This window comes from Salmo salar, chromosome ssa07 (assembly GCF_905237065.1).
Source record: "Salmo salar chromosome ssa07, Ssal_v3.1, whole genome shotgun sequence".
Taxonomy (NCBI): Eukaryota; Metazoa; Chordata; class Actinopteri; order Salmoniformes; family Salmonidae; genus Salmo; species Salmo salar.
The window spans coordinates 24,926,861-24,953,812 of record NC_059448.1 but is presented as its reverse complement, the minus strand read 5'-3'; the positions used below and the strand labels follow the sequence as shown (position 1 = coordinate 24,953,812).

The 26,952-nt window shown below is 42.5% G+C and overlaps 1 protein-coding gene and 1 non-coding gene across 3 annotated transcripts in view; both read right to left on the bottom strand.

The window, feature by feature from the left end:
* Positions 1 to 26,702, bottom strand: part of shtn2 (shootin 2) — a 39,606-nt gene extending 12,904 nt beyond the window's left edge. The window contains exons 1-13 of one of the 2 annotated variants that reach the window (XM_045721768.1): positions 10,042 to 10,209; positions 9,799 to 9,936; positions 8,510 to 8,559; positions 8,275 to 8,335; positions 8,033 to 8,127; positions 7,578 to 7,758; positions 7,177 to 7,274; positions 7,005 to 7,086; positions 6,806 to 6,900; positions 5,056 to 5,202; positions 3,366 to 3,519; positions 2,395 to 2,539; positions 2,111 to 2,169 (exon numbers count right to left, since the gene is read on the bottom strand). In XM_045721768.1, the coding sequence (XP_045577724.1) occupies positions 2,111 to 2,169; positions 2,395 to 2,539; positions 3,366 to 3,519; positions 5,056 to 5,202; positions 6,806 to 6,900; positions 7,005 to 7,086; positions 7,177 to 7,274; positions 7,578 to 7,758; positions 8,033 to 8,127; positions 8,275 to 8,335; positions 8,510 to 8,559; positions 9,799 to 9,832 (1,201 nt within the window). In that variant the 5' untranslated portion in view covers positions 9,833 to 9,936; positions 10,042 to 10,209. Of the gene's footprint in view, positions 1 to 2,110; positions 2,170 to 2,394; positions 2,540 to 3,365; positions 3,520 to 5,055; positions 5,203 to 6,805; positions 6,901 to 7,004; positions 7,087 to 7,176; positions 7,275 to 7,577; positions 7,759 to 8,032; positions 8,128 to 8,274; positions 8,336 to 8,509; positions 8,560 to 9,798; positions 9,937 to 10,041; positions 10,210 to 26,634 lie in introns of those variants that run through there. The other variant, XM_014207061.2, reaches the window with a different exon arrangement.
* trnal-cag (transfer RNA leucine (anticodon CAG)) lies at positions 13,187 to 13,269 on the bottom strand. Its single transcript has one exon. It is a non-coding gene; the product is annotated as a tRNA-Leu (tRNA).
* Positions 26,703 to 26,952: the final 250 nt, after the last annotated feature.

Sequence of the window (26,952 nt, the reverse complement as noted above, 5' to 3'; positions counted from 1 at the left end):
TATTCCAAATGGGCGGTGGTTCGTGTGCAAGATATATGATTAATGTGAAGACAGTCCTTGAATGCATCCACAATAAGTGTCCTTTTTCTCTCCCTCCCCCTCTCATCTATGTTGTAACAAGCTGTCATATCTTGTCAGTCCACTAGGGACCTTTGTCTCATGTAAGTGTGTGTGTGTGTATCCTGTGTTATTATTTAGGTAGCTAGTAAATAAGTGATTAAACCAATTTGTGTAGTGCTGAATAATGCGCAAGGCTGGTGTTTTTGCAGATCCAAGAAGGTTACGATCGTTCAGAATGAGTATTTGGTAAGTGGTAATGATTAATAAGATGACTGTTTATTAACGTTATAGGTAAAGATCTTATAGAGTTTAATTTGGGAGATGGTAACTCTCTAAACAACTTCTTCCGTGGTGCCCCAAATCTTAACCTGTTGGGGCTAGGGGGCAGTATTTGCACGGCCGGATAAAAAACGTACCCGATTTAAACTGGTTACTACTCTTGCCCAGAAACGAGAATATGCATATAATTAGTAGATTTGGATAGAAAACACTCTAAAGTTTCTAAAACTGTTTGAATGGTGTCTGTGAGTATAACAGAACTCATATGGTAGGCCAAAACCTGAGAAGATTCCATACATGACAATTTGACAATTTGTTCTCCTTCTGTGGCATCTCTATAAAAAATACAGCATCTCTGCTGTAATGTGACATTTTCTAAGGCTTCCATTGGCTCTCAGAAGGCGCCAGAAAGTGGAATGACGTCTCTGCAGTCTCTGGGCGAAAAACAGCAGGAGTTTTTGTGAGTGGTCAGGCAGGGAACAATGACACTGGAGTGCGCGAGTCCACGAGAGGACTCCATGTTTTTCTTTCAATCTTTGAACGAATACAACGTCGCCCGGTTGGAATATTATCGGTATTTTACGAAAAAATCGCATAAAAATGTATTTTAAACAGCGTTTGACATGCTTCGAAGTATGGTAATGGAATATTTGGAATTTTTTTGTCACGAAATGCGCTCGAAATGCACCCTTCGGATTGTTACCTGAACGCACGAACAAAACGGAGGTATTTGGATATAACTATGGATTATTTCGAACCAAAACAACATTTGTTGTTGAAGTAGAAGTCCTGGGAGTGCATTCTGATGAACAACAGCAAAGGTAATCCACTTTTTCTTATAGTAAATCTGAGTTTGGTGAGGGCCAAACTTGGTGGGTGTCAAATTAGCTAGCCGTGATGGCCGGGCTATCTTCTCGGAATATTGCAAAATGTGCTTTCGCCGAAAAACTATTTTAAAATCTGACACCGCGATTGCATAAAGGAGTTCTGTATCTATAATTCTTAAAATAATTTATGTATTTTGTGAACGTTAATTGTGAGTAATTAAGTAAATTCACCGGAAGTTTGCGGTGGGTATGCTAGTTCTGAACATCACATGCTAATGTGAAAAGCTGGTTTTTGATATAAATATGAACTTGATTGAACAAAACATGCATGTATTGTATAACATAATGTCCTAGGAGTGTCATCTGATGAAGATCATCAAAGGTTAGTGCTGCATTAAGCTGTGGTTTTGGTTTTTGTGACATATATGCTTGCTTTGAAAATGGCTGTGTGATTATTTTTGGCAGGGTACTCTCCTGACATAATCTAATGTTTTGCTTTCGCTGTAAAGCCTTTTTGAAATCGGACAATGTGGTTAGATTAACGAGAGTCTTGTCTTTAAAATGGTGTAAAATAGTCATATGTTTGAGAAATTGAAGTTATAGCATTTATGAGGTATTTGTATTTCGCGCCACGCGATTCCACTGGCTGTTGACTAGGCAAGCGTCCCACCTTGCCCAGGGAGGTTAATTAGTTAATTGTTACATGATTAATTTAATGGGGTAACAATTAAATAGTTAGTGGATTAAATAAATAACAGTCATCAGATTAATGAAAGTAAAGTCACGACAGTAACTACTGCAACAACAAAAAACAAGTGTCATGTATGTAAAATGCGTGTAGAATGTACATGTAACAACAAAAGAAAAAGCTATAATAATAAAGTTTATTTTTGTCCTCTGAAGAGGGTGGAAATGCGTAATCATAACATGGTAAGAACACTCACTATTCTTATCAATGTTGTTGGCTGACTCCTTCCTCTTGTTGCGAAGGATGACTAAGGGACTGAAGAGAGGAAGAAGAGAAAGTGTTGCAGAAGTCATTTGTTTAATCAAATTAACCAAATTATTTTATCAAATGTACCTATGGGTACTACCATCACCTTGCTATGTAACAAAGGTCTATAAGTTTTCATTTTCAATGTAAGTTGAAGTTGTTTGAAATAGTATACCTCTACCAGCTAATATAGTGGTTATGTATTTATAGCATATAGATATATAAAATACCTACTCAACAGCAGTACTGGAGGGAGGTGGGGGCAGGGGTGGTGGAGGAGGAGGAGGGGGTAGTGGAGGAGGAAGTGCAGGGGTTGAGTTGTCCTTCTCTGAAGCCAGGTCTTTCTCTGCGTCTTTCAGCCTGTCCTCGAGCTGTTTCACTAAAACAAAGAGAAAGTACCACCAACCACAACACTGTGTCATATTTGAATACCGTAAAATAGCATTTGTTTGAATATTGAAAATAGGGCAAAGAGAAATTCAACTCCAGACGGTTATAGTGTTGTTTTTTTGTACCGTAATTTCCGCACTATTAAGCGCACCTGAATATAAGCCGCACCCACTGAATTTTTTTAAAAATGTATTATTTTCAACATAAATAAGCCGCACATGTCTATAAGCTGCAGGTGCCTACCGGTACATTGAAACAAATTAACTTTACACAGGCTTTAACGAAACACGGCTTGTAACAAAAAATAAAAAATTAGCAGTAAACAGTAGCCTACCAAGAAAGTCATTGCTCCAGACCAAGCTCCCTTGCAGCAGCTCTATTTCCTTTTCCAACAGCCAGATCAATCGCCTTCAACTTGAAAGCTGCATCATATGCATTTCTCCGTGTCTTTGCCATGATGAGGGTGACAAAATGACTACCGTAATCAGAATGATGGGAAGTTTGAGCGCGCTCGATTTAATCTAAACAGTAAACAAAAAAGTTTGACCTTAACCCGTTCGGCAATTTCATTGGTCTAATGAAAGCTTCATGCCGCCAAAAAACTGAGCACATCACAGAATGTGTTTTTTGGGGGTTTTTAATTTATTTGAAAGCGTGAAAAATCCATATATTAGCCACGTCATTGTTTAAGCCGCGAGGTTCAAAGCGTGGGAAAAAAGTAGCGGCTTATAGTCCGGAAATTACGGTAATTAATTATTTGAATTGTGCATCAGTGTCCTATGCTCACTGTGACCAAACTACATCTGTAAATGTACCTTCCCCCTGAAGCTGGGTGACAGTGTTCAGAGCCTCCCTGAGCTGTGTGTCCGTGGTCCTCCTCTCCTCCTCACTGCTCTCCAGTTGGCCTCTGACACATTGCAGCTCAGATAGAACACTGCTCTCTTCCAGAGCACACTGGGTCGGTTTCACCTTTGATAGTCATGTACAGCGACATATATTAGACTTACTGACTTTTTTTTTGGTTTTGTTGTACTTTTACCCCCTTTTCTCCACAATTGGTAGTTACAGTTTTGTCCCATCGCTGCAACTCCCCTACGGACTCGGGAGAGGTGAAGGAATGGTGGAAATTACAAGATTATGTTATAATGCTGTTATTGCATCAAATGGTTGTTTTATTCAACAGAATAAGCGGTCGTTAGAACACTCATCTATGTGTGTTCTGAGGATGGGTCTTTGGAAGATTTACAATGTCTTTGGGGATACCGCATTCCAGAGCATGAGTTAATGTTTCTGTTCTATACAGTACCAGGGAGAGATGGCTCCCTGGAGTTGGGGTGCCAGACACTGGTCTCTACACAATGAGTTCTCATGTTTTTACAGCAGATACTGTCTGTATGATATATTATAAGTATCTTTCATACAAATCTTAACCTTGTGACCCATTCCATACATCTGTTGTGTGTCATGTAGACTGAAGGAGGATGGACTTTGCTATAAAATGCTGTGGCTCAAACCAGCTCTTTGAGTTCTCATTTTTTACCTCCAGGGGTGATTACCGACCAGCTCCATTACTGCAGTAATTAAATAATGAAGTTTGATTGTTTTGAAGAAATCTTAAAAGTCTCTCCTTTAAATTACAATAATTCCACCACAAAGGTCAAGAGCCATGCGTCCTCTGAAACACGACCCTGCCAAGCCGCACTGCTTCTTGACACACTGCTCGATTAACCTGGAAGCCAGCCGCACCAATGTGTCAGAGGAAACACTGTCCAGCTGGCAACTGAAGTCAGCTTGCAGGCGCCTGGCCCACCATAAAGAGTCGCTAGAGCGCAATGGGACAAGGAAATCCCACCCCTAACCCAGACAATGCTGGGCCAATTGTGCGCCACCGCATGGGTCTCCCAGTCACAGCCGGCTGGGATCGAACCCGAGTCTGTAGTGACGCTTCAAGCACTTTGATGCAGTGCCTTAGACCGCTGTGCCACTCGGGAGGCCTAGACCTATACATTTAAATGTAACCTATTCAGATGCATTACTCAGGTATTATATGCCAACAAATATACTATCGGTTTTTTTTACCCCCTTTTTCTCCCCATTTTGTGATTACAATCTTGCCTCATCGCTGCAACCTCCCAACAGGCTCGGGAGAGGCAAAGGTCGAGTCATGCATCCTCCGAAACATGGGTTAACCTGGAAGCCAGCCACATCAATGTGTCAGAGGAAACACCATTCAACTGACGACTGAAGTCAGCCTGCAGGCACAAGGAGTCGCTAGAGCGCGATGAGCCAAGTAAAGCCCCCCCCCGGCCAAACCCGGATGACGCTGGGCCAATTGTGCGCCGCCTTATGGGACTCCCAGTCACGGCCGGTTGTGATCGAACCCCAGGCTGTTGTGACACTGCAACACAGTGCCTTAGACCACTGCGTCACTCAGGAGGCCTAATACACTGAAGTTTCAAAGAGACTCAAACATTGTCTCACCAACACACACACACACACACACACCTGGTTTCGGTAGTAGTGCTGTATTTCCTGTAGGGTACTGCTGATGTGGGCCACCTGTTCCAGAGCCTGTTGGAGCTGGAGCCTGGTTTCTGAACTCTGCTGCAGCACCATGCTCTGCCTCTGGGTCTCCTTCTGCTTCACCAACACCTGTCAGTCAGTCAATCAATCCATCAATCATGAATCAATCAGTCAATGAATCAATGAATCAATCAATTGTCAATCATTCATTTGCTTTGGCATATTTTGTTTTGGACTGTACAAGAGTTATGACCAGCATACAGTCATCAGAGGTTTGACTAGTGTAAAGGGGCGGTATGAAGTAAAATTAAATGAATATGGAATCCCATACAAATTCTCTTCCAGCAGCATATATAAAGCGGTAGTATGAAGCTGTAAATGGTCAAATGATAGTGAAACTAGGTTTAACAAAATAGTATAGTCAGAGACAGTGAGTTTAGGAATTGAAAGTCAGTGAGTCACTTTCACCTTTGGCTCCCATGAAGTCGAACACAGTGAAGATGTTGCGACAGCAGTCATCTGTGTGTTTGACTACACATCATTACAGTTAACAAAACAACCTGTCCCATATTTACTCCCAATTACCCTGGTGTAAGCACTCTAAAGTCCCTATAGCACAAGGCTACTTTCACACAGCTAGGGACCAAGTAGGGAGTGCTGCTTGACAAGGAAAAGGGCTGCTGGTGTCCACACAATATGCACACACACACACACACACACACACACAGCTATTTCCTATTTGAGGCCCACATCATTATTATGCAGCACGACACACGCGGAGAAAGAAGACCTATGAATGGGGAGTGTGTTTTCAAAACATGTGAAAGTAGACAAATAGAGGCTTCATACACACACACGCGCACACACACCATCAAACAAATAATGCTTTGCATTACATTAAGAGTAAAGGGGGCTGAGTTGTGTGGTTGTCTCAGAACAGTAGGGGTCCTTTTCACAGGTAAGGACCCCTGCGAGGCGTCCCATTATGTGCCTGTCTGGTAAATAGCGAACAGCGTGCACAAAGGCGACAATTGCCAGCATTCAATGTAAAGTGTCAAGCTAAAGGCGTGGTTGTGTTTAAAGCTATAGTCCCCGTTCTCAAACTGCCGCCATGATGGGTGCTCATTATAAAGCAGGGGGGGGCTCTAAGAGGGGAGACTACTTTTGTTGTCCTCCTAGACGCCCGTAAAAAAAAGAAGGAAAAGATAGCCACCTTTGTTTACAACAGGGCCAGCTGGGGAAACGTGAGTTGTGTGTGTATGTGTGTGTGTGTGTGAGTTTCTCGTTTACAAAGTGACCAGCATGCCTGTGTCCCTCCCTTCTCACACCTCTTTGTATTTGTTTGGCTAATTTGTCCTCTTTAATGAATACAGAATGAATGGGTGTATCTACCCCATCCCCACAATATGCTCCCCCGTCTGAATGAGGAAGTGAGTGTCTGAATGAGGAAGTGAGGAAGTAGCCCTGCCCTCCCTCTGTCCAATGCTCCTCCATTCACTAGGACTGCCCCCGGGCCCTGGTTGAGGCCACTGCTCTCCTTGTCTTCCTATGGCATGCCACCTATAGGAGTGTGAGATGGGTGCACACTCGCATGCACACACACACACACACACACACACACACACACACACACACACAGAAAACAGAAACACATATGCACAGAAAACAGAAACACATACGCATGTACACAAAACGCACAGAAGTACACAAACAGAAACACAGGGTTGTATACCTGGTGAGCGAAGACCTCTGCGTGCTCTCTGAGGCCCTGTTCCAGCTCCAGTTTCTGACTGATCTCTGTGAACTCCTCTGTCACTAGCTGGGATACTATGGACCCACATACACATAAAACATTGAATGTGACTTTGGTATGTAGGTGAATAGAGCGTCTATCATGAGGAACACTGATATGCGTCTGAGTGGGGTCTCACCTCTCTTCATCTTATTCATGTTCTTGTTCTGCTTGGACAGTTTCTTCAGTATGGCCTCTTTCACCCCAATCTCTAGGGCCAACTGAGTGGAACATGTAGAAGAGTAGGAAACAATGAATACTTATAAAGTTTTACTTAGTACACGCACACACACAAAAACACTGCTAGCTACCTGTTCTTCGAGCTGGCTCTGCTCTCTCTTCAGTGAATCGACCTGCTCACACAACTGCATCTTCTCCCCCAGCAGCTGTTCCACTGAGGCCTGCAGCTCTGACCATGATGGAGAGAGAGAGAGGGTGGGTGGGGGAGAGATAGCAAGAAAGGGGGGGAGAGAGGGGGAGGGGAGAGAGAGAGAGGGGGAGAGCGAAAGAGGAGGAGAAGGAGAGAGAAAGGAAAATGTGAGAGGAAGATGAGCAGGTATCTTATGTTCGGTCGGGTAAAAGTACAAAAACAATCCTTTCAAATCTCAATTCTATTGCCTTGTATACTGATATCTCTCATGATCATACATTATACAGTATGTGTTCAGGATGGTAGTTGTTGTGGATGGTGGATCTCAGAATGTCTCTATACCTCTGATCTGTGCCTGTTCTTGCAGCACAGCCTCCTCACCGCTGTCCCCATCAGGGTTGGGGTCGACCACCTGGTCAGACTCCAGGTCAAAGGTCATGGTGGCCATGTTTTCAGGAAGCTTAGGGAGGAGTGGCAGCAGAGCCTGGCTTCTCCTCTTCAGAACCTTGTTCTCTTTGGTCACCTTTGTGTTCAAGGAGAAAGATATCTGTTAAGAGCAGTGTTCTTTATTCCACAGGGCGTGCAGGCTTTCGTTCCCGCCTAGTAGTCATTCAATTTATGAACTAATCATCGAGCCCTTAATCATTAGCTGACTCGTCTGTGTTAGTAATGGGCTGGCACAAAACTTGCACACCCAAGTGGGACACTGACTGGTTTAGTGGATGACATCACTGAGACATTCTTTGGAGTTCCAACGCTGTCGCATGATGAACTACAGTAACCATAATACACCCCACCTTGACAGCGAGGGCCTCTGCACTCTCCCTGCAGGAGCGTTCAATCTGGAACTGCATCTCTAGAACATCCATCTCCTTCAACAGCTGAGAGGATACTGAGAAGAGAGAGAGAGAGAGAAAGCTGACAGGCTGCTGGATGAATAGACTCCTACAATGTGTGCGCATTTATTCTCATTACGGAAGCTTCATTGGAAAGCTGAGCTCCCACCATATAATCAAGAATGTTGATTGGTGCAGCTCACCTTCCTCTATCTCAGACAGCTTCTGACTGGCCTCATCCCTCTGCTTTTCCAGAATCTCACACTACACGACAGATCAAACAAACAGACACATGAACAGAGAAATCAGTCACATCTTACTTACTTTTTATTGCATAAGAAAGTAAATAAACAAAGTACTTGGAGTAATTAGTATAAGATCATTGGGGGGGGGGTCAATAAAGGAACACTAGGGCATCACAGATGCTATTGAAGATACCTGAATATCTCCTTCATCTTCAGAGGAGCAACTGCTTTCTCCACCGGAAGCTGAGAAAATTGAGAAAAAGTCATTCCAGAAACAAAATGTACAGTTATTACAGCTCTGAATCATGAATAAGTGGTTAATAAATGAGGAAGACAGACATTAGAATCCAAATGAGTCAGGTTTTCACTACAGATGTAGTGTCACGCCCTGGCCATAGAGAGGTTTTTGTTCTCTATTTTGGTTAGGCCAGGGTATGACTAGGGTGGGCATTCTATGTTCCGTTTTCTATGTTTTGTGTATTTATTTGTTTTGGCCGGGTATGGCTCTCAATCAGGGACAGCTGTCTATCGTTGTCTCTGATTGGGAGCCATACTTAGGCAGCCTGTTTTCCTTTGGGTTTTGTGGGTGGTTAATTTCTTTTTTGTGTTGCTTACCTGACAGAACTGTTTAGCTGTTGCGTTAAAATAAAGTTAAAATAAATACATGATGAGCACTCAACATGTTGCACCTTGGTCTACTCCCTGCAACAGCCGTTACATGTAGGATCTTGATTTGAGCCAGTTTGCTACAGCAGTAAAATAATTCTGCAATGTGAATTATTATGTGGATTAAAATGAATGGGCATTTTAGTATGGCTTGATACAGTTTTCATATGGGAAAATCAAGTCTGAAATTTCAAAGTGGAAATTACAAACGTCAGAAGCCTTTTTAAACCTCAAATACACTACAAGTTTAACATTTCCTGCAAAGGGTGATCAAATTAAGATTTTTTACTTCTGTAGTACTTTACAGACCCTAAAAGAGGAAGCTCCACCTTCTGTGAGAATACAGGAAGAGATTCCGGAAGTCTCACTTTGAACAGGGATCTGAACCATGCCATTTCCATAACCACCCAGGATTATAAATAATGGAAGCATTATTAACACATTTCCTACCCAAAAGGTTAACATGCTACTTTTATGCAAAACATTGAAATGGAACATAGGCTATACAGTCGTTTATGGGACTGGCCTGCGCATTAGCAATATACAGTACCTGCAATAATGGATAGGCTTTGTCGTCATCAAGCAAAGCTTTACACAAGGCTAGGGATATCAGAAATGTTTACATAATTCACATGAAATATCAGATAGTCACTTAAGTATTTGTCTAAATAAGTCCATGCACCTTTCTCACTACCACATTCATTTACCCTCCAGTGCAGACCCATTTTCAAACAACAAAAGCTGTAAGTAAGGTATGGAATTTGGAACAGTTGATTTACCAATTTAGTAACACCCCTGAATCGTTGACAGTCTCACCTGCAGCGGTGCTGTTTTCCCCTTGGAACGACATGATTACCCAGCTAGCCTCCGGTTCTTTCCCCTTGGTTCTATAGCCTCTGGTTCTATAGCCTGTGGTTCTATAGTCTCTGGTTCTATAGCCTCTGGTTCTATAGCCTCTGGTTCTATAGTCTCTGGTTCTATAGCCGCTGGTTCTATAGCCTCTGGTTCTATAGTCTCTGGTTCTATAGCCTGTGGTTCTATAGTCTCTGGTTCTATAGCCTCTGGTTCTAAAATCTCTGGTTCTATAGCCGCTGGTTCTATAGCCTCTGGTTCTAGCCTCTGGTTCTAGCTTCTGGTTCTCTGACTCCCTGACAACAGTCTCCTTGTTCTGTTCTGACTCAAGATCTTACCCCGCCTTTGACCAGCACAAACACACACACCCCAGTTCCCACAAACACACACACCCCAGTGTGTAGAAAAGGGAACCGAAAGTCTTGCCTTGAAGTGACACAAGATGGGGAGTTGTTCACTCATACCAGTAGTGAAAAAATTATAATTGTGCATATTTTAGTAATTTAGCACAGGGTTTCCCAAACTCCGTCCTGGGTCCCCCCTCCTGGGTGTGAGTTTTAGTTTTTTGCCCTAGCGCTACACAGCTGATTCAAATAACCAAATCATCATCAAGCTTTGATTATTTGAATCAGCTGTGTAGTATTAGGGCAAAAACCAGACCTAGAAACCCTTATTTAGCAGACTCTCTTATCCAAAGCGATTTAAAGTGGTGAGTGCATCCATTTTTTTCCCCCTCTTCTGGTTCCCCATGAGGGTCAAACCCACAACCTTGGTGTTGCGAGGACCATGCTCTACCAACTGAGCCACACAGGTCCACGTCTTAAGGTTAGGACAACTACATTGGATTCTTCCATCCTAACATTGTCATCAGTGACATCTCTGCATGTCCTTAAAAGATCACCTTCTTCCACTAAACACCTGAAGTATCCCCAGCCTCAGTAAGAAATTGTGCCCTCCAGTTGACATCGCTAACGGGGACACTGTCTTTGTAAATCTACAGTAAAATCAAAGTGTGTCTGTCAGGAGAAACCATGCCTGGTATCTTCATATTACAGTAGAGGAACATATTGTGTACGAACCAAATGGCACCTTATTCCCTACATGACCCATTGGGCTTTGGTCAAAAGTAGTCCACTAGATAGGGAATAGGGTGCTATTTGGGACACAGACCTTGACCTCTGTTTGCAGTCTTAACAGAGATCTGCCATTAAAAACTTTTAAAAATCATCCTGGAAATGACATGACATAGATTGGGAAGAGGAACTCTCAATTATTCACACACACACACACACGGACACACACACACAGACACACACAGACACACACACACAGACACACACACACAAACACACACACAACCAATTACTCAGACTATTCTCCCCCATTTGTTATTTATTCATAATCCCTAGAGTGGATAATGTTGTTTTTAGCAGCATACAGCTTCACAGGGACCAGGCCTATATCTGGTGAGGGCAGAGACCTCAGTTCCAGCCCTGATGTTCGGATTAATAATAAAACAACATGTAATAAATACCAGCATTGTGAAGGGAAAGACTGAATTCAGCAACAATTAACCCCAAAAGAACCGTACTGACTCTGTCATACTTTTCAGTGGTAAAATGATTTTCCAGCACTGATAGACTGACCCATGGCGCTACTTTAAAACTGGTTGGGTGGTCTCATTCGTTATCCTGAGAGATGGGTATGGTGGGACGCTGCAGCACTTAGCCTATGTTCTCTCCGGTAGAGTTTTTTGTGTGAGGTTTTTGTTAGAATGGATTGCAGCGGCTTGGGTAGCGTAGCTACATTGAAGCAAAACGTAATTGTGAACGTCATTACTTTACAAACAGACCCACAATAACCATGGCACAAATATAACACAAAACTAGAGGGAGTGGGACACACCAATAGGCTACCTTTGAAAAAAACAATATGACTATCTATGAAACAACTCATGCTTTTAATGTATCAAACATGCGTTTACCTCATCTCTTACAGTATAAACCATTGTAAATGTGCCAAAATGTTGTTGTTTTTTAACACATAGGTTTCTAGATCCATAACAATCATTTATGGTTTCGATCACGATGGCATTATGACTGACTCCACCCTTCCTGGCCACCGTGGATACGTGGCACATTGTTACATCAATTACAGCTGGGTGGTAAAGGTGAAATTGTCACATAATATCATCGCTGTCTGTTGGCATTAGCAGGGGACATTATCCCAGTGAAAGACTTGTGGAGCACTACTGGGCGCATAAACAAATAGGTGGAACAAATAGGTGGAGAGAGCGTATTGAGGTGTAGGCCTAACCTTAGTTGACCTGCCTGTAGGCTAGTTATTAAAAATTGTTATATGATGTTTTTCCTGAATCACTAATGAGTTGGTAACATTTAACACAAAGAAAGGCTAGCACAGTTGAATATAGTCACAAAGTCACTATTAGCCTACCCCCCCATACACTTTACCTGTTGTGCGCCAAAATTGTCAATCGAAAAAATCTACCCATCCACAGTTATTCTTCGCTCCCATTTGAACGTTTTGTAATCGTTGTAAAGACTGATTCCATGCATTAGAGCATTATCTATCTTTTATCAAAGCAAACCATTGTGACACATTCGATTCATTATTTTAAAGCCATAAGCAACATGGAATTAATTTAAGAAAATGATATCGCTTTGGAAGGATCACAAGGTTATACACGTCGGGGGGAAATTATGAGGAAAATATTTTGATAAAACATGTTCAGAATTATTTCAGAACTATTCATGGTTCTACACCTTTGTAGTTGATAAAAGGCGCGCCATTATAACAATTGTTAGAGGTTGTCCATGGCCAATTTCTAGAAGTTCCATAAAATTGTTTAGTTTTAGAATTAGGCTATTCGACCAACTCATCTAATATTTTTGCATACGAAATAAGACTCTATTTACATTGATTGCTGCAAAATAAATATACATGTTGTTGCTGTTTTCAGATGTTTTTGTTAGTTGTATAATTATTTATTTATACATATTTGTTTATTGAAACATGAAGAATATATATATAGGAAAATACTTTTTTACATCAATATGTTCAAATAAACGAATTATAAGATTAATAACTATACAAACATTTATTCAGACAGCCTGGTGAAGATATTGGTCTACACCAATTATTGCAATAGTTATTGCACAAGACAAAATGTTAATTCATTATAATTCTGAACTTGATTGATTTCTCATATTTATGTTGATTATGTAACACGAATAAATGTTGTGCAATGAAACGAATAGAGGTAAAAAATAAAAAATACGAGAAATTAGCACTATCATTCGATCTCTTTTCTCAGAATTAGCGCAAAAGGAGATGTCAGAAGTGGGATTCGAACCCACGCCTCCAGGGGAGACTGCGACCTGAACGCAGCGCCTTAGACCGCTCGGCCATCCTGACACACAGATCTTTGTAAAATATTGCAAATATGATTGCTTTTGATCAGCACGTGTTTTAACACACTGGGTTCGTAAATCCTTTTGAGAGTCTGAACATTGACATTATATTGCAAAACATATATTAGCGACTGTCTCTGCTTCAAATGTTTACGTTGGGAATCAACACTGGGGTCTATCTGGCGATTTCAGAACCGACTTCAATGGAATGAGATATGTTACTACTGGACTAGAATAAAAACGTGCTAAGATGGATAATTCTTTAGTTAATAATATACAAGATAATATTGTTATTATAATAAGTCATTGATGTAGCTTATGGCTTAGGGATGATGCGTAGGACACTGAAAATGAACCCATTTTCATGTTCTATTTTTATTATAGGCCAACATTTTCTATTTTTAATAACAGGCCTACCATGTCTTGTTTTTGACCTCACTCATTGGATGCCATATGGACTCAACATCAGGGGTGAGAAGTTGCATTGTTGGAGAAATGAACTTATGAACTGTTTGTTTATTATCACCATCATGTCTTTTCTGGGCCAGCTAGCCTTAAAGGAATAGTTCAGCGATTTTACATGTTTTCGAAATTTGTTTCCTTACCTTGACAAAATATCTAAATGTGTCAAATCGCTGAACTATCACTTCATCATCCATCCTCACTTGATGTATTCAGACTGCTCACAACAAAACAACTTTATTTTTTATCCTCAAATCTCTCCATTACTCAATCATCTGGAATCCTAACCAATCCCGCCCTTTCCCGGCCCTGCCCAGAGATTTACCCCTAATATCAACGTGTTGTTATACATGTCTATTTACAAGCACAGATGTAATGCATCTTATGCCCAAGAGTGAGAGAGACAGACAGAGAGAGAGACTAAGAGAGATATAGATGGAGGGATGAACGGGAGGTGGGAGATGGCAGAAGGCAAGAGGGAGAGAGAGGGATATAGACAGAGAGAGAGAGAGCGAGAGAGAGAGAGTGAGAGAGAGAGAGAGAGGGATATAGAGGAAGAGCGAGAGAGAGAGAGTAAGAGAGATATAGATGGAGAGAGAAACAGGGGGTAGGAGAGGGCAGAAGGCAAGAGGGAGAGAGAGAGATAGAGGAAGAGTGAGAGAGGAGAGAGAGAGAGAGAGGGATGGGGGATGGGGCAGGGACGGTGCAGCCACAGAGGCAGCAGAATCTGTGTGTTGATAGTCTGTGGTGATAATACAGAACTCACTGGGTGTAGGGGATAACGATCTGATGCGCCGATTGAGGACACACACACTCCACCGAGCATCTGTCATCTGGGTGGTGTGTGTGTGATTACAAGTTGTTTATTGCTTTGTATGGAGGCAGCAGGCTATGGATGGACCAGGGCACAAGGCGAGCATCTGGTGATGCCAACTGCAGCTGGCTGGCTTATCATAGTCATGAAACTAGGACTAATGCCCCAGATAGCTACGGGTTCGTTTGGGAAGAGTACGTCAATGTACAGTATACAGTGCATTCGGAAAGTATTCAGACCCCTTCCCCTTTTCCACATTTTGTTGCGTTACAGCCTTATTCTAAAATGTATTAAATATTTTTTTTCATCAATCTACACACAATACCCCAGAATGACAAAGCGAAAGCAGTTTATTTGAAATGTTTGCAAAATTAAAAACAGAAATACCTTATTTACATAAATATTCAGACCCTTTGCTATGAGACTCAAAATTGAGCTCAGGTGCAACCTGCTTCTATTGATCATCCTTGAGATGTTTCTATAACTTGATTGGAGTCCACCTGTGGTAAATTCAATTGATTGGACATGATTTGGAAAGGCACACACCTGTCTATTTAAGGTCCCACAGTTGACAGTGCATGTCAGAGCAAAAACCTAGCCATGAGGTCGAAGGAATTGTCCATAGAGCTCCGAGACAGGATTGTGCCGAGGCACAGATCTGGGGAAGGGTACCAAAACATTTCTGCAGCATTGAGGATCCCCAAGAACACAGTGGCTTTCATCATTCTTAAATGGAAGAAGTTTTGAACCACCAAGACACTTCCTAGAGCTGGCCACCTGGCCAAACTGAGTAATCAGGGGAGAAGAGCCTTGGTCAGGGAAGTGACAGAGCTCCAGAGTTCCTCTGTGGAGATGAGAGAACCTTGTAGAAGGGCAACCATTTCTGCAGCATTCCACCATCAGGTCTTTATGGTAGAGTGGCCCAGACGGAAGCCACTCCTCAGTAAAAGGCACATGACAGCCCACTTGGAGTTTGCCAAAAGGCACCTAAAGGACTCTCAGACCATGAGAAACAAGATTATCTGGTCTGATGAAAACAAGATTGAACTCTTTGGCTTGAATGCCAAGCGTCATGTCTGGAGGAAACCTGGCACCATCCCTACGGTGAAGCATGGGTGGCAGCATCATGCTGTGGGGATGTTTTTCAGTGGCAGGGACTGTGAGACTAGTCAGGATCGAGGGAAAGATGAACGGAGCAAAGCACAGAGAGATCCTTGATGAAAACCTGCTCCAGATTGCTCAGAACCTCAGACTGGGGCGAAGGTTCACCTTCCAACAGGACAACGACCCTAAGCACACATCTAAGACAACGCAGGAGTGGCTTCGGGCAAGTCTCTGAATGTCCTTGAGTGGCCCAGCCAGAGCCCGAACTTGAACCCGATCGAACATCTCTGGAGAGACATGAAAATAGCTGTGCAGCAATGACCAACCTGACAGAGCTTGAGAGGATCTGCAGAAAATAATGGGAAAACTCCCCAAATACAGGTGTGCCAGGCTTGTCGCGTCATACCCAAGAAGACTTGAGGCTGTAATCACTGCCAAAGTGCTTCAGCTGAGTAAAGGGTCTGAATACTTATGTAAATGTGATATTTCCTTTTGGGGGGGGCGTAAATTGATGAGGGAGGTCTGAACCTGAATAAGTCAAAGTATCTGAATACTTCCCATTTGCACTGTAATACGTAGCACTCACTCACTTTCTGTCAGCTAGTTTATATTTTATATTTATATTATTTGTCTGTTGATAAGTAATCATTAACACATACACACACACATGTGGACATGAATAAACACACAAACACACACACAGACACACACTTCACCTGCCATGCCTTGCCCTGATCCGCCCTGCCTCTCTCAACAGTGATGACAGTGTGATAGGATTATCCAGATTTTGGCAGGACCACAGCTGCAGATGACTGAGAAGCTACCCAGCAGAAGTCACCCAAAGGTCAATGGGGTCACGACCCCCCAGGGCAGACAGGACACAAGACAAACTGGCAGGGGTAAGGGGAGGAGGAGGGGGGAGAGCGGCTTGGAGGAGGAGAGGAGGGGATGGCTCAGTTAGAGCTAAAGATAGCGCAGGGGAGAGGTCTGAAGAGTTGAGAGGGGAAGTTTGTAAAGAGAAAGGAGGATTTGTTGAAAGAGTGAGTGTTTTAGGGACGGCGGAGAAGAGAAGAGGATGAGAAGAAGTGAATGGGAGGATGATACGGTATAACAGCTTTTATGCCTGATGGTACTGGGAAGTACAGTAGAGAGCGAGGGAGGGAGAGAGGGAGAGAGGGAAGAAAAGGAGGGGAGAGAGGGAAGAGATAAAGGGGGAGAGAGTGAAAGGGAGGGAGGGAGAGAGGAAAGAAAAAGAGAGAGAAAGGGAGGGAGAGAGCAAAAGAGAATAGTAGAGGGAAGAGAGAGAGAGAGAGAGAGAGAGAGAGAGAGTAAGAGAGAAAAAACATAGTCTTGCTATTGAGAAGAAGAAGACAGGCTATGTGCACAATGCCCACAAAATGAGGTGGAAACTGAGCTGCACTTCCTAACCTCCTGCCAAATGTATGACCATATTAAAGACACATATTTCCCTCAGATTACACAGACCCTCAAAGAATTTGAGAAAAGAAACAAATCCAATTTTGATAAACTCCCATATTTTTTATTTTATTTTTTTATTTCACCTTTATTTAACCAGGTAGGCCAGTTGAGAACAATTGTCATTTACAACTGCAACCTGGCCAAGATAAAGCAAAGCAGTGTGACACAAACAACAACACACAGATACACATGGGATAAACAAACGTACAGTCAATAGCACAATAGAAAAATCAATATACAGTGTGTGCAAATGTAGAAAGGCAATAAATAGGCCATAGTGGCGAAATAATTACTATTTAGCATTAACACTGGAGTGATAGATGTGTAGATGATGATGTGCGAGTTTTTTAATGTTTTTATTTCACCTTTACTTAACCAGGTAGGCTAGTTGAGAACAAGTTCTCATTTACAACTGCGACCAGCCAAGATAAAGCAAAGCAGTGTGACAAAAACAACACAGAGTTACATATGGGATAAACAAACGTACAGTCAATAACACAATAGAAAAAAATCTATATACAGTTTGTGCAAATGTAGAAAGGTTAGGGAGGTAAGGCAATAAATAGGCCATAGTGGCGAAATAATTACAATTTAGTATTAATACTGTAGTGATAGCTGTGTAGACGATGATGTGCAAGTAGAGATACTGGGGTGCAAAAGAGCAAAAATAAATTACAATATGGGGATGAGGTAGTTGGGTGGCCTATTACAGATGGGCTGTGTACAGGTGCAATGATCGGTAAGCTTCTCTGACAACTGATGTTTAAAGTTAGTGAGGGAAGACTCCAGTTTCAGTGATTTTTGCAATTCGTTCCAATCATTGGCAGCAGAGAACTGGAAGGAAAGGCAGCCAAAGGAAGTGTTGGCATTGGGGATGACCAGTGAAATATACCTGCTGGAGCGCGTGCTACGGGTGGGTGTTGCTATGGTGACCAGTGAGCTGAGATAAGGTGGGACTTTACCTAGCGAAGACTTATAGATGACCTGGAGCCAATGGGTTTGGCAATGAATATGAAGCGAGGGCCAGACAACGAGAGCATACAGGTTGCAGTGGTGGGTAGTATATGGGGCTTTGGTGACAAAACGGATGGCACTGTGATAGACTACATCCAATTTGTAAATGACATCGCCGAAGTCAAGGATCGGTAGGATAGTCAGTTTTACAAGGGGGCTTTGTTGTGAATAGGAAGATTCTAGATTTAATTTTGGATTGGAGATGCTTAATGTGAGTCTGGAAGGAGAGTTTACAGTCTAACCAGACACCTAGGTATTTGTAGTTGTCCACATATTCTAAGTCAGAACCGTCCAGAGTAGTGATGCTAATCGGGCGGGTGGGTGCGGGCAGCGATCAGTTGAAGAGCATGCATTTAGTTTTACTTGCATTTAGTTGGCCACGGAAAGAGAGTTGTATGGCATTGAAGCTCGTCTGGAGGTTAGTCAACACAGTGTCCAAAGAAGGGCCAGAAGTATACAGAATGGTGTCGTCTGTGTAGAGGTGAATCAGAGAATCACCAGCAGCAAGAGCGATATCATTGATATATACAGAGAAAAGAGTTGGCCCAAGAATTGAACCCTGTGGCTCCCCCATAGAGACTGCCAGAGGTCCGGACAACAGGCCCTCCGATTTGACACACTGAACTTTATCTGAGAAGTAGTTGGTGAACCAGGCGAGGCAGTTATTTGAGAAACCAAAGCTGTTGAGTCTGCCGATAAGAATGTGGTGATTGATAGAGTCGAAAGCCTTGGCCAGGTCGATGAAGACGGCTGCACAGTACTGTCTTTTATCGATGGAGGTTATGATATCTTTTAGGACCTCGAGCGTGGCTGAGGTGCACCCATGACCAGCTCGGAAACCAGATTCCATAGCGGAGAAGGTACGGTGGGATTCGAAATTGTCGGTGATCTGTTTGTTAACTTGGCTTTCGAAGTCTTTAGAAAGGCAGGGCAGGACAGATATAGGTCTGTAACAGTTTGGGTCTAGAGTGTCTCCCTCTTTGAAGAGGGGGATGACCGCGGCAGCTTTCCAATCTTTAGGGATCTCAGACGATACGAAAGAGAGGTTGAACAGGCTAGTAATAGGGGTTGCAACAATTGCAGCGGATAATAATTAGAAAGAGAGGGTCCAGATTGTCTAGCCCAGGTGATTTGTAAGGGTCCAGATTTTGCAGCTCTTTCAGAACATCAGCTATCTGGATTTGGGTGAAGGAGAAGCGGGGGGGGCAAGTTCCTGTGGGGGGTGCAGAGCTGTTGGCAGGGGTAGGGGTAGCCAGGTGGAAAGCGTGGCTACCCCTAGCATGGCTACCCCCGTAGAAAAATGCTTATTGAAATTCTCGATTATCGTGGATTTATTGGCGGTGACAGTGTTTCCTGGCCTCAGTGCAGTGGGCAGCTGAGATGAGGTGCTCTTATTCTCCATGGACTTTACAGTGTCCCTAAACTTTTTGGAATTAGTGCTACAGGATGCAAATTTCTGTTTGAAAAAGCTAGCCTTTGCTAACCTGACTTACTGTGTGTATTGGTTTCTGACTTCCATGAAAAGCTGCATATCGCAGGGGATATTCGATGCTAATGCAGTACGCCACAGGATGTTTTTGTGCTGGTCAAGGGCAGTCAAGTCAGGAGTGAACCAGGGGCTATATCTGTTCTTAGTACTACATTTTTTGAAAGGTGCATGCTTATTTAAGATTGTGAGGAAAGCACTTTTAAAGAACAACCAGGCATCTTCTACTGACAGGATGAGGTCAATATCCTTCCAGGATACCCGGGCCAGGTTGATTAGAAGGGCCTGCTCGCTGAAGTATTTGAAGGAGCGTTTGACAGTGATGAGGGGTGGTCGTTTGACCGCGGACTCATTACAGACGCAGGCAATGAGGCAGTGATCGCTGAGATCCTGGTTGAAGACAGCATAGGTGTATTTAGAGGGCAGGTTGGTCAGGATGATATCTATGAGGGTGCCCATGTTTACAGATTTAGTGTTGTACCTGGTAGGTTCCTTGATAATTTGTGTGAGATTGAGGGCATCTAGCTTAGATTGTAGGACGGCCGGGGTGTTAAGCATATCCCAGTTTAGGTCACCTAACAGTACGGACTCTGAAGATAGATGGGGGGCAATCAATTCACATATGGTGTCCAGGGCACAGCTGGGGGCTGAGGGGGGTCGATAACAAGGCAACAGTGAGAGACTTATTTCTGGAAAGGTGGATTTTTAAAAGTAGAAGCTCAAACTGTTTGGGCACAGACCTGGATAGTATGACAGAACTCTGCAGGCTATCGCTGCAGTAGATTGCAACTCCGCCCCCTTTGGCAGTTCTATCTTGACAGAAAATGCTATAGTTGGGGATGGAAATTTCAGAATTTTTGGTGGCCTTCCTAAGCCAGGATTCAGACACGACTAGGCCACCAGGATTGGCGGAGTGTACTTAAGCAGTGATTAAAACAAACTTAGGGAGGATGCTTCTGATGTTAAAATGCATGAAACCAAGGCTTTTACGGTTACAGAAGTCAACAAATGAGAGCACCTGGGGAATAGGTTTATTACTGGGGGCTACAGGGCCTGGGTTAACCTCTACATCACTAGAGGAACAGAGGAGGAGTATGATAAGGGTACGGCTAAAGGCTATAAGAACTGGTCATCTAGTGCGTTGGGAACAGAGAATTAAAGGAGCAGATTTCTGGGCATGGTGGAATAGATTCAGGGCATAGTGTACAGACAAGGGTATGGTAGGATGTGAGTAGAGTGGAGGTAAACCTAGGCATTGAGTGACGATGAGAGAGGTATCTTTTTGGTGAAATATCAAGTGTGCAATCACAGCAGCAAGATTTGTGACCTGTTGTCACAAGAAAAGAGCAACCGTGAAGAAAAAAACCATTGTAAATTCAACCGATATTTATGTTTATATATTTTCCCTTTTGTACATAAAGTATTTGCACATCGTTACAACACTGTATATAGACATAATTATTTTGGAACTTGTGAGTGTAATATTTACTGTTCACTTTTTTTTGTTTATTTTACTTTTGTTTATCCATTTCACTTACTTTGACAATGTAAATATATGTTTCCCATGCCAATAAAGCCCCTTGAATTGAATTGAAAGCCTGATGTTACTGGGGGAGTACAGTAGAGAGAGAGAGAAAGAGAGAGAGAGAAAGAGCGAGAGAACGAGAGAGAGAACGCCTGATGTTACTGGGGGAGTACAGTAGAGAGAAAGAGAGAGAGGGGACGAGAGAGACATAATGAAATGTGACAGCGCAGCCTCACAGATACTTGTGAACCCTCGTTGACTCCGCTGTGCTGTGAAAACAAAAACAAACTAGAACGACGCCGCGAGGCCCTCTATTTTTCTGTTTCTGTTTGTGCATTTTTTTGGGTCCAAACAAACAAAAACATGCTTTATATATTTGAACCGAACGGAGAGCCATATCACTTCCATTTTGACCTCCAACCATTTTGTAAACCATTCTGATACGATTTGGATTACTATACTGTAAGGACCAAATGATTTGATGTGGTCGTGATATGACTTTGAGCCATTCTAATACATGCACGTCTCATGCACATACAGCAAGCTTCAAAAGTGTTGGGACAGTGACAATTCTGTTGTTGTTTTGGCTCTGTACTCCATAACTTTGGATTTGAAATGATACAATGACTATGAGTTTAAAGTGCAGACTGCCAGCTTTTATTGGATTGTATTTTCATCCATACACATTTTAGGGGACTAAAAGTATTGGGGCTAATTCACTTATATGTGTATTAAAGTAGTCAAAAGTTTAGTATTTGGTCCAATATTCCTAGCACGCAATGATTACATCAAGCTTACGACTACAAACTTGTTGGATGCATATGCTGTTTGTTTTGGTTGTGTTTCATATCATTTTGTGCCCAATAGAAATGAATGGTAAATCATGTATTGTGTCCTTTTGTAGTCACTTTTTTGTAAATAAGAATAGAATATGTTTCTAAACACTCCTACATTAATGTGGATGCTACCATGATTATGGACAGTCTTGAATGAATCTCTGAATAATGATAAGGGAGAAAGTTACAGATGCACAAATATCATACCCCCAAGACATGCTAACCTCTCACCATTACAATAACATGGGAGGTTAGCATTTTATATCATACCCCCAAGACATGCTAACCTCTCACCATTACAATAACATGGGAGGTTAGCATTTTTTTTTGGGGGGGGGGGTTGATATTTGTGCCTCTGTAACTTACTCTGTATAATTTCAAGTCCAAACTGCTGGAGTACAGAGACAAATCAACAAAAAATGTGTCACTGTCCCAATACTTTTGGAGGTCACTGTACATACATACATACAGGCAGACAGACAGACAGGAGAGAACAGAGAAGACAGACAGACAGACAGACAGACAGACATACAGACATACATACATACATACATACATACATACATACATACATACATACATACATACATACATACAAGAAAATAAATAATAAATAAAGAATCTGAAGAGTATGGAATTCAAGAACTAGGCCAGAACTGGTAATGTCTGCTGACTGACATGTCCCAGTGTATTATTCACTGTTCACTGTCTACTACTAGACTGGAGTAGAGAGAGAGTGAGGTTCTACTGCTCGGAGGACTGTAGGTGGCGCTGTAACTCTGTGTTCTGCCACCAGTTGCATTCTCTGCATTTCTCCATGCAGAGTCCCGGACCAACCAACCAACAGCAAGCCAACATTAAAACTGAGAGGCCACAGACCTAGAAATAAATATAGAAGCTGTTGTTTGTTGCACATATTTAATTAACTATATGAATTATGTTGAATTCATGGAAATATATTATAATATATGCATTTGGCCATTAGTGTCCCCCTCAAATTTGGTGTTGTGTTCAATTCTATTACTATTACTTTAATTATACCTGCACCTAAGAGACTATTTTCATCGGCGAGACTATACGCACCTTAGAAAGTATCTACACTGACTACCCACACATCCAACCCTTACACACAAAATGACACACAAAACACACACACAAACATGCATAAACACACACACACACAAGAGCACTCATAGCTGACAAATGGCACACACACTCACAGTCAACACCGCTGTTCTAATATATACTATTGATTCCACTACCCACTTTATATCTTTATATGTGTATATTGCTTCTATTACTTGTTGTTTTTGACGTGACTCTTTTCATTGTTCTTTCTGATTAATGCGTTGTTGAAGGCGCTAGCACATAAGCGCTTTGCTGAACCTTTTATACCTGCTGTAAACTGTGTATGTGACGAATACATTTGATTTGATTTAATATTATAATCATTCAAATACAAATGTATTCAATGTTGAGTTCAATTACTCCGAATGATTTGGAACTTAATTCATATTTTAATGTTGCTTTGATAATCTTTTATTTATCTCTACCAAACTATTAACAAATGTAGCACTTAAATGCAATTAATTTAGATTTATTTGAGCGAATATTTCAGGTAATTGAAAAGCTGACAAACATCAATGATCTGAATTGTTTGCGTGTGTGTGTGTGTGTGTGTGTGTGTGTATGTGCGTGTGTGTGGGGGTGTGTGTGTGTGTGTGTGTGTGCGTGTGCGTGTGTGTGCGTGTGTGTGTGCGTGTGTGTGCGTGTGTGCGTGTGTGTGTGTGTGTGTGTGTGTGTGTGTGTGTGTGTGTGTGTGTGTGTGTGTGTGTGTGTGTGTGTGTGTGTGTGCGCGTGTGTGGGTGGGTGAATGCATGCGTGCTTTGTGAATTGAGAATGAGAAGGGAAATTATGCTGCTGTGTGTGCACGTTGAAAAAAAACGTCATAACAGCACAAAGAGGTCGTCTCTAGTCTAGAAAACGCCTTTAGAATCAGCAGACGGACAAACAATGTCAGTCAGCCAGTGAGCGTCTTATTGACCTAGACTTGGTGGCATCACACACCGTGGTACACCATCCTCATCACCACCGTCTCAGGATCGTGAGTTTACAGAGGAAACCGTCTGTCTGCTGGAGTCGACTGGCACACAGTGGCACAGACAGCTGATCACCGTCTCATACCCGTAATGGCTGATCACTGTCTCAGAGTAGAGCCAGAATGGTGGCAGAGGAAGCTGGCATCTGGGCAGGCACAAAGTGGCACAGTCAGCGACCGCCAACCAGACATCCCTGGCACAACAGTCGACAGAGAAACAGACTGGGACGGAGTTGAAGGAGACTGGTTGGCTAATATGACTGGGCTAGTAGTTTATTTTACGGTGAAGTAATTAATTGGTGTTTACCTGGTAAATTATAAGGTATCAATGAGTACTTTCTGGTGCTTACTCCAATTAATTGAACACAATTAACTGTAACTACCTGAAACCAAATAGTGCCAAATGGTGACTATTGCAACAAGTCCCAAAGACACAGTAAAGTAATTAATAGGTTATTCCTTTGTAATTACCATGTTACTATGCAGTTTCCAAGTAAGTACTAGGTAATTTCTGTCAAATAAAGTGCTACCATGAGTGGATACACACACACACACACACACACACACACACACACACACACACACACACACACACACACACACACACACACACACACACACACACACACACACACACACACACATAGGAGGATGATTTATGGGTGACTTGCTCAAAAGTTTACTTTGCCATGGAGCTGAGATTAGGACTGCTACGGTGACCGTATTACCGTCACTAAGGCGGTCACGAGTCATGACCCGCAGTCAAATTCCACATGACCGTTTAATCACGGTAATTAGGCTTCTCCAAGCTCTGATGCTGCTGATGGTCGTTAGCAGCCTACCAAACTTCCTAACTGCCTGGTACTCAGCACTCTATTGTCCCTCTAATCACTCTGACATCAATGCAAATGTTTTCGAAAATCAAATCAAACACTTTATGATAGCCCGTGAGCTCACGTTGCACAACATTTCTATAGGCTATGCAATTGCGGGAGAAAACAGAGTGATGGCCTCTACTAAAAAGAGGAGGGTCTGATCTTCTTTATTTAGCGTAGGCCTACTATATTCATTTATTAATTTTCCTAATATCAAACACATTGGTTTGCTTTAAAACAGGAGTATAGCCTACCTGGCTGGCATGAAAATGAACCACAGGAAAAAAGTCCTCCATTCGCTATTTAAGTACATAGATGACATGTATTTTATTCCCCATGCCCCTGTTCCGAGACAGGTGAATGATAACGGTCCAGGTCCATTCTAAATCAAAACTAATTTCACACATATATCATTTAGTATGTGTAAAAACGACATTAAATTAAGAATAGTCTGATGGGTGACAATATTAGCCTATCACTTGTGAATGATGTATTATCACTTGTGAATGATGCCCATCGTGTTCAGTAAGGCAAGAAACAGTGCAATACCTTTTTTTTTTTTCAAAACATAGTATCACACCTCATGTAGCCTAGCCCATAGGCCTATATGTTTTGATAAGGTTCGTATCACAACTAAAGTGGCCAAATAACTTCTTAAAACTAAGCTTTACAACCGGTGTAGAGCCTAACTGGCATATATAGGTGGCGTGTGAGTTTCATGTTTAGGGAAGATAATTTTCACAAATAAAAAAATCCCCTTTATATTAAGCATTATATGTATAATTGCATTTGCGGTCACTTTTGAGAACAGTGTTTTCCAGATAATTGATTGCGTTTTGGAACATTCACACTTATAGCCTTCTGCCGTGTGTGCATTGATGCACTTATAATGTGAAGAAATAGCCTAAAACAGCCTGAGATCTTAATCAAATTCACGGCATGTCTCAGTAAAGCTGGATTACACACTCTCTCTCTAACCTTCACCCTCCCCTGCACTCTCTCTCTCTCCTTTCACCTTCTCCTGCCCTCTCTCTCCTTTCACCTTATCTTGCCCTCTCGCTTTCCCTTCACCTTCTCCTGCCCTCTCTTTCTCCTTTCACCTTCTCCTGCCCTCTCTTTCTCCTTTCACCTTCTCCTGCCCTCTCTCTCTCCTTTCACCTTCTCCTGCCCTCTCTCTCTCCTTTCACCTTCTCCTGCCCTTTCTCTCCCCTTTCACCTTCTCCTGCCCTCTCTCATTTCACCTTCTCCTGCCCTCTCTCCGTTCACCTTCTCCTGTCCCCTCTCTCCTTTCACCCTCCCTCTCCTTTCACCCTCTCCTGCCCTGTCTGTCCCTCTGCCTCCCTCTGTTATTTGTTAATTAACAAACCACAAGTGAACCAAACGTTAGCTAGCGATGACGTAATACCCAATTTTCCACTTGCTTCACTGTCTATCACATCACTAGATCAATACTCATCCATTGATATCGCAGAAGTTTCACCTAAATCTACCAATCAGTTCCACTGATTCCTCACAAATCAATTCTCTCACCAGCCGAAAAGTTCTTTCCCTTCCCTCCCGCTCCCATCCCCCCCGCTCGTTAATCACACACAATCACACGTCGACAAAGACAATGAGAATCAACCAGAGAGGTGGCGGTAATAATGACAGAGCTCTAAAGACTATACTCTACTCACCCCCTGTGTGCTCTGCTGCACTAGCACCTGTGTTAAGCCCTGTGGCTCGAAGCTCCCCCACTTAACACTCTCTGTAGTGTCCACTGAGCTGCCGGGAGGAGATCTCCAAGCCCCTCTCTACTCTTTACTTCCCAGACAGCTGTGGGGGCTTCAGTGTGTGAACCCCCCCTCTCCCTCTCTGCCTAGCCTCTTTCCTTCCCTCTCTCCATCTCTCCCCCCTCTTTCTTTCTTTCTTTCTTTCTTTCTTTCTTTCTTTCTTTCTTTCTTTCTTTCTTTCTTTCTCCCTCTCTCTCCCCCTCTCTCTACTATCACACTCTC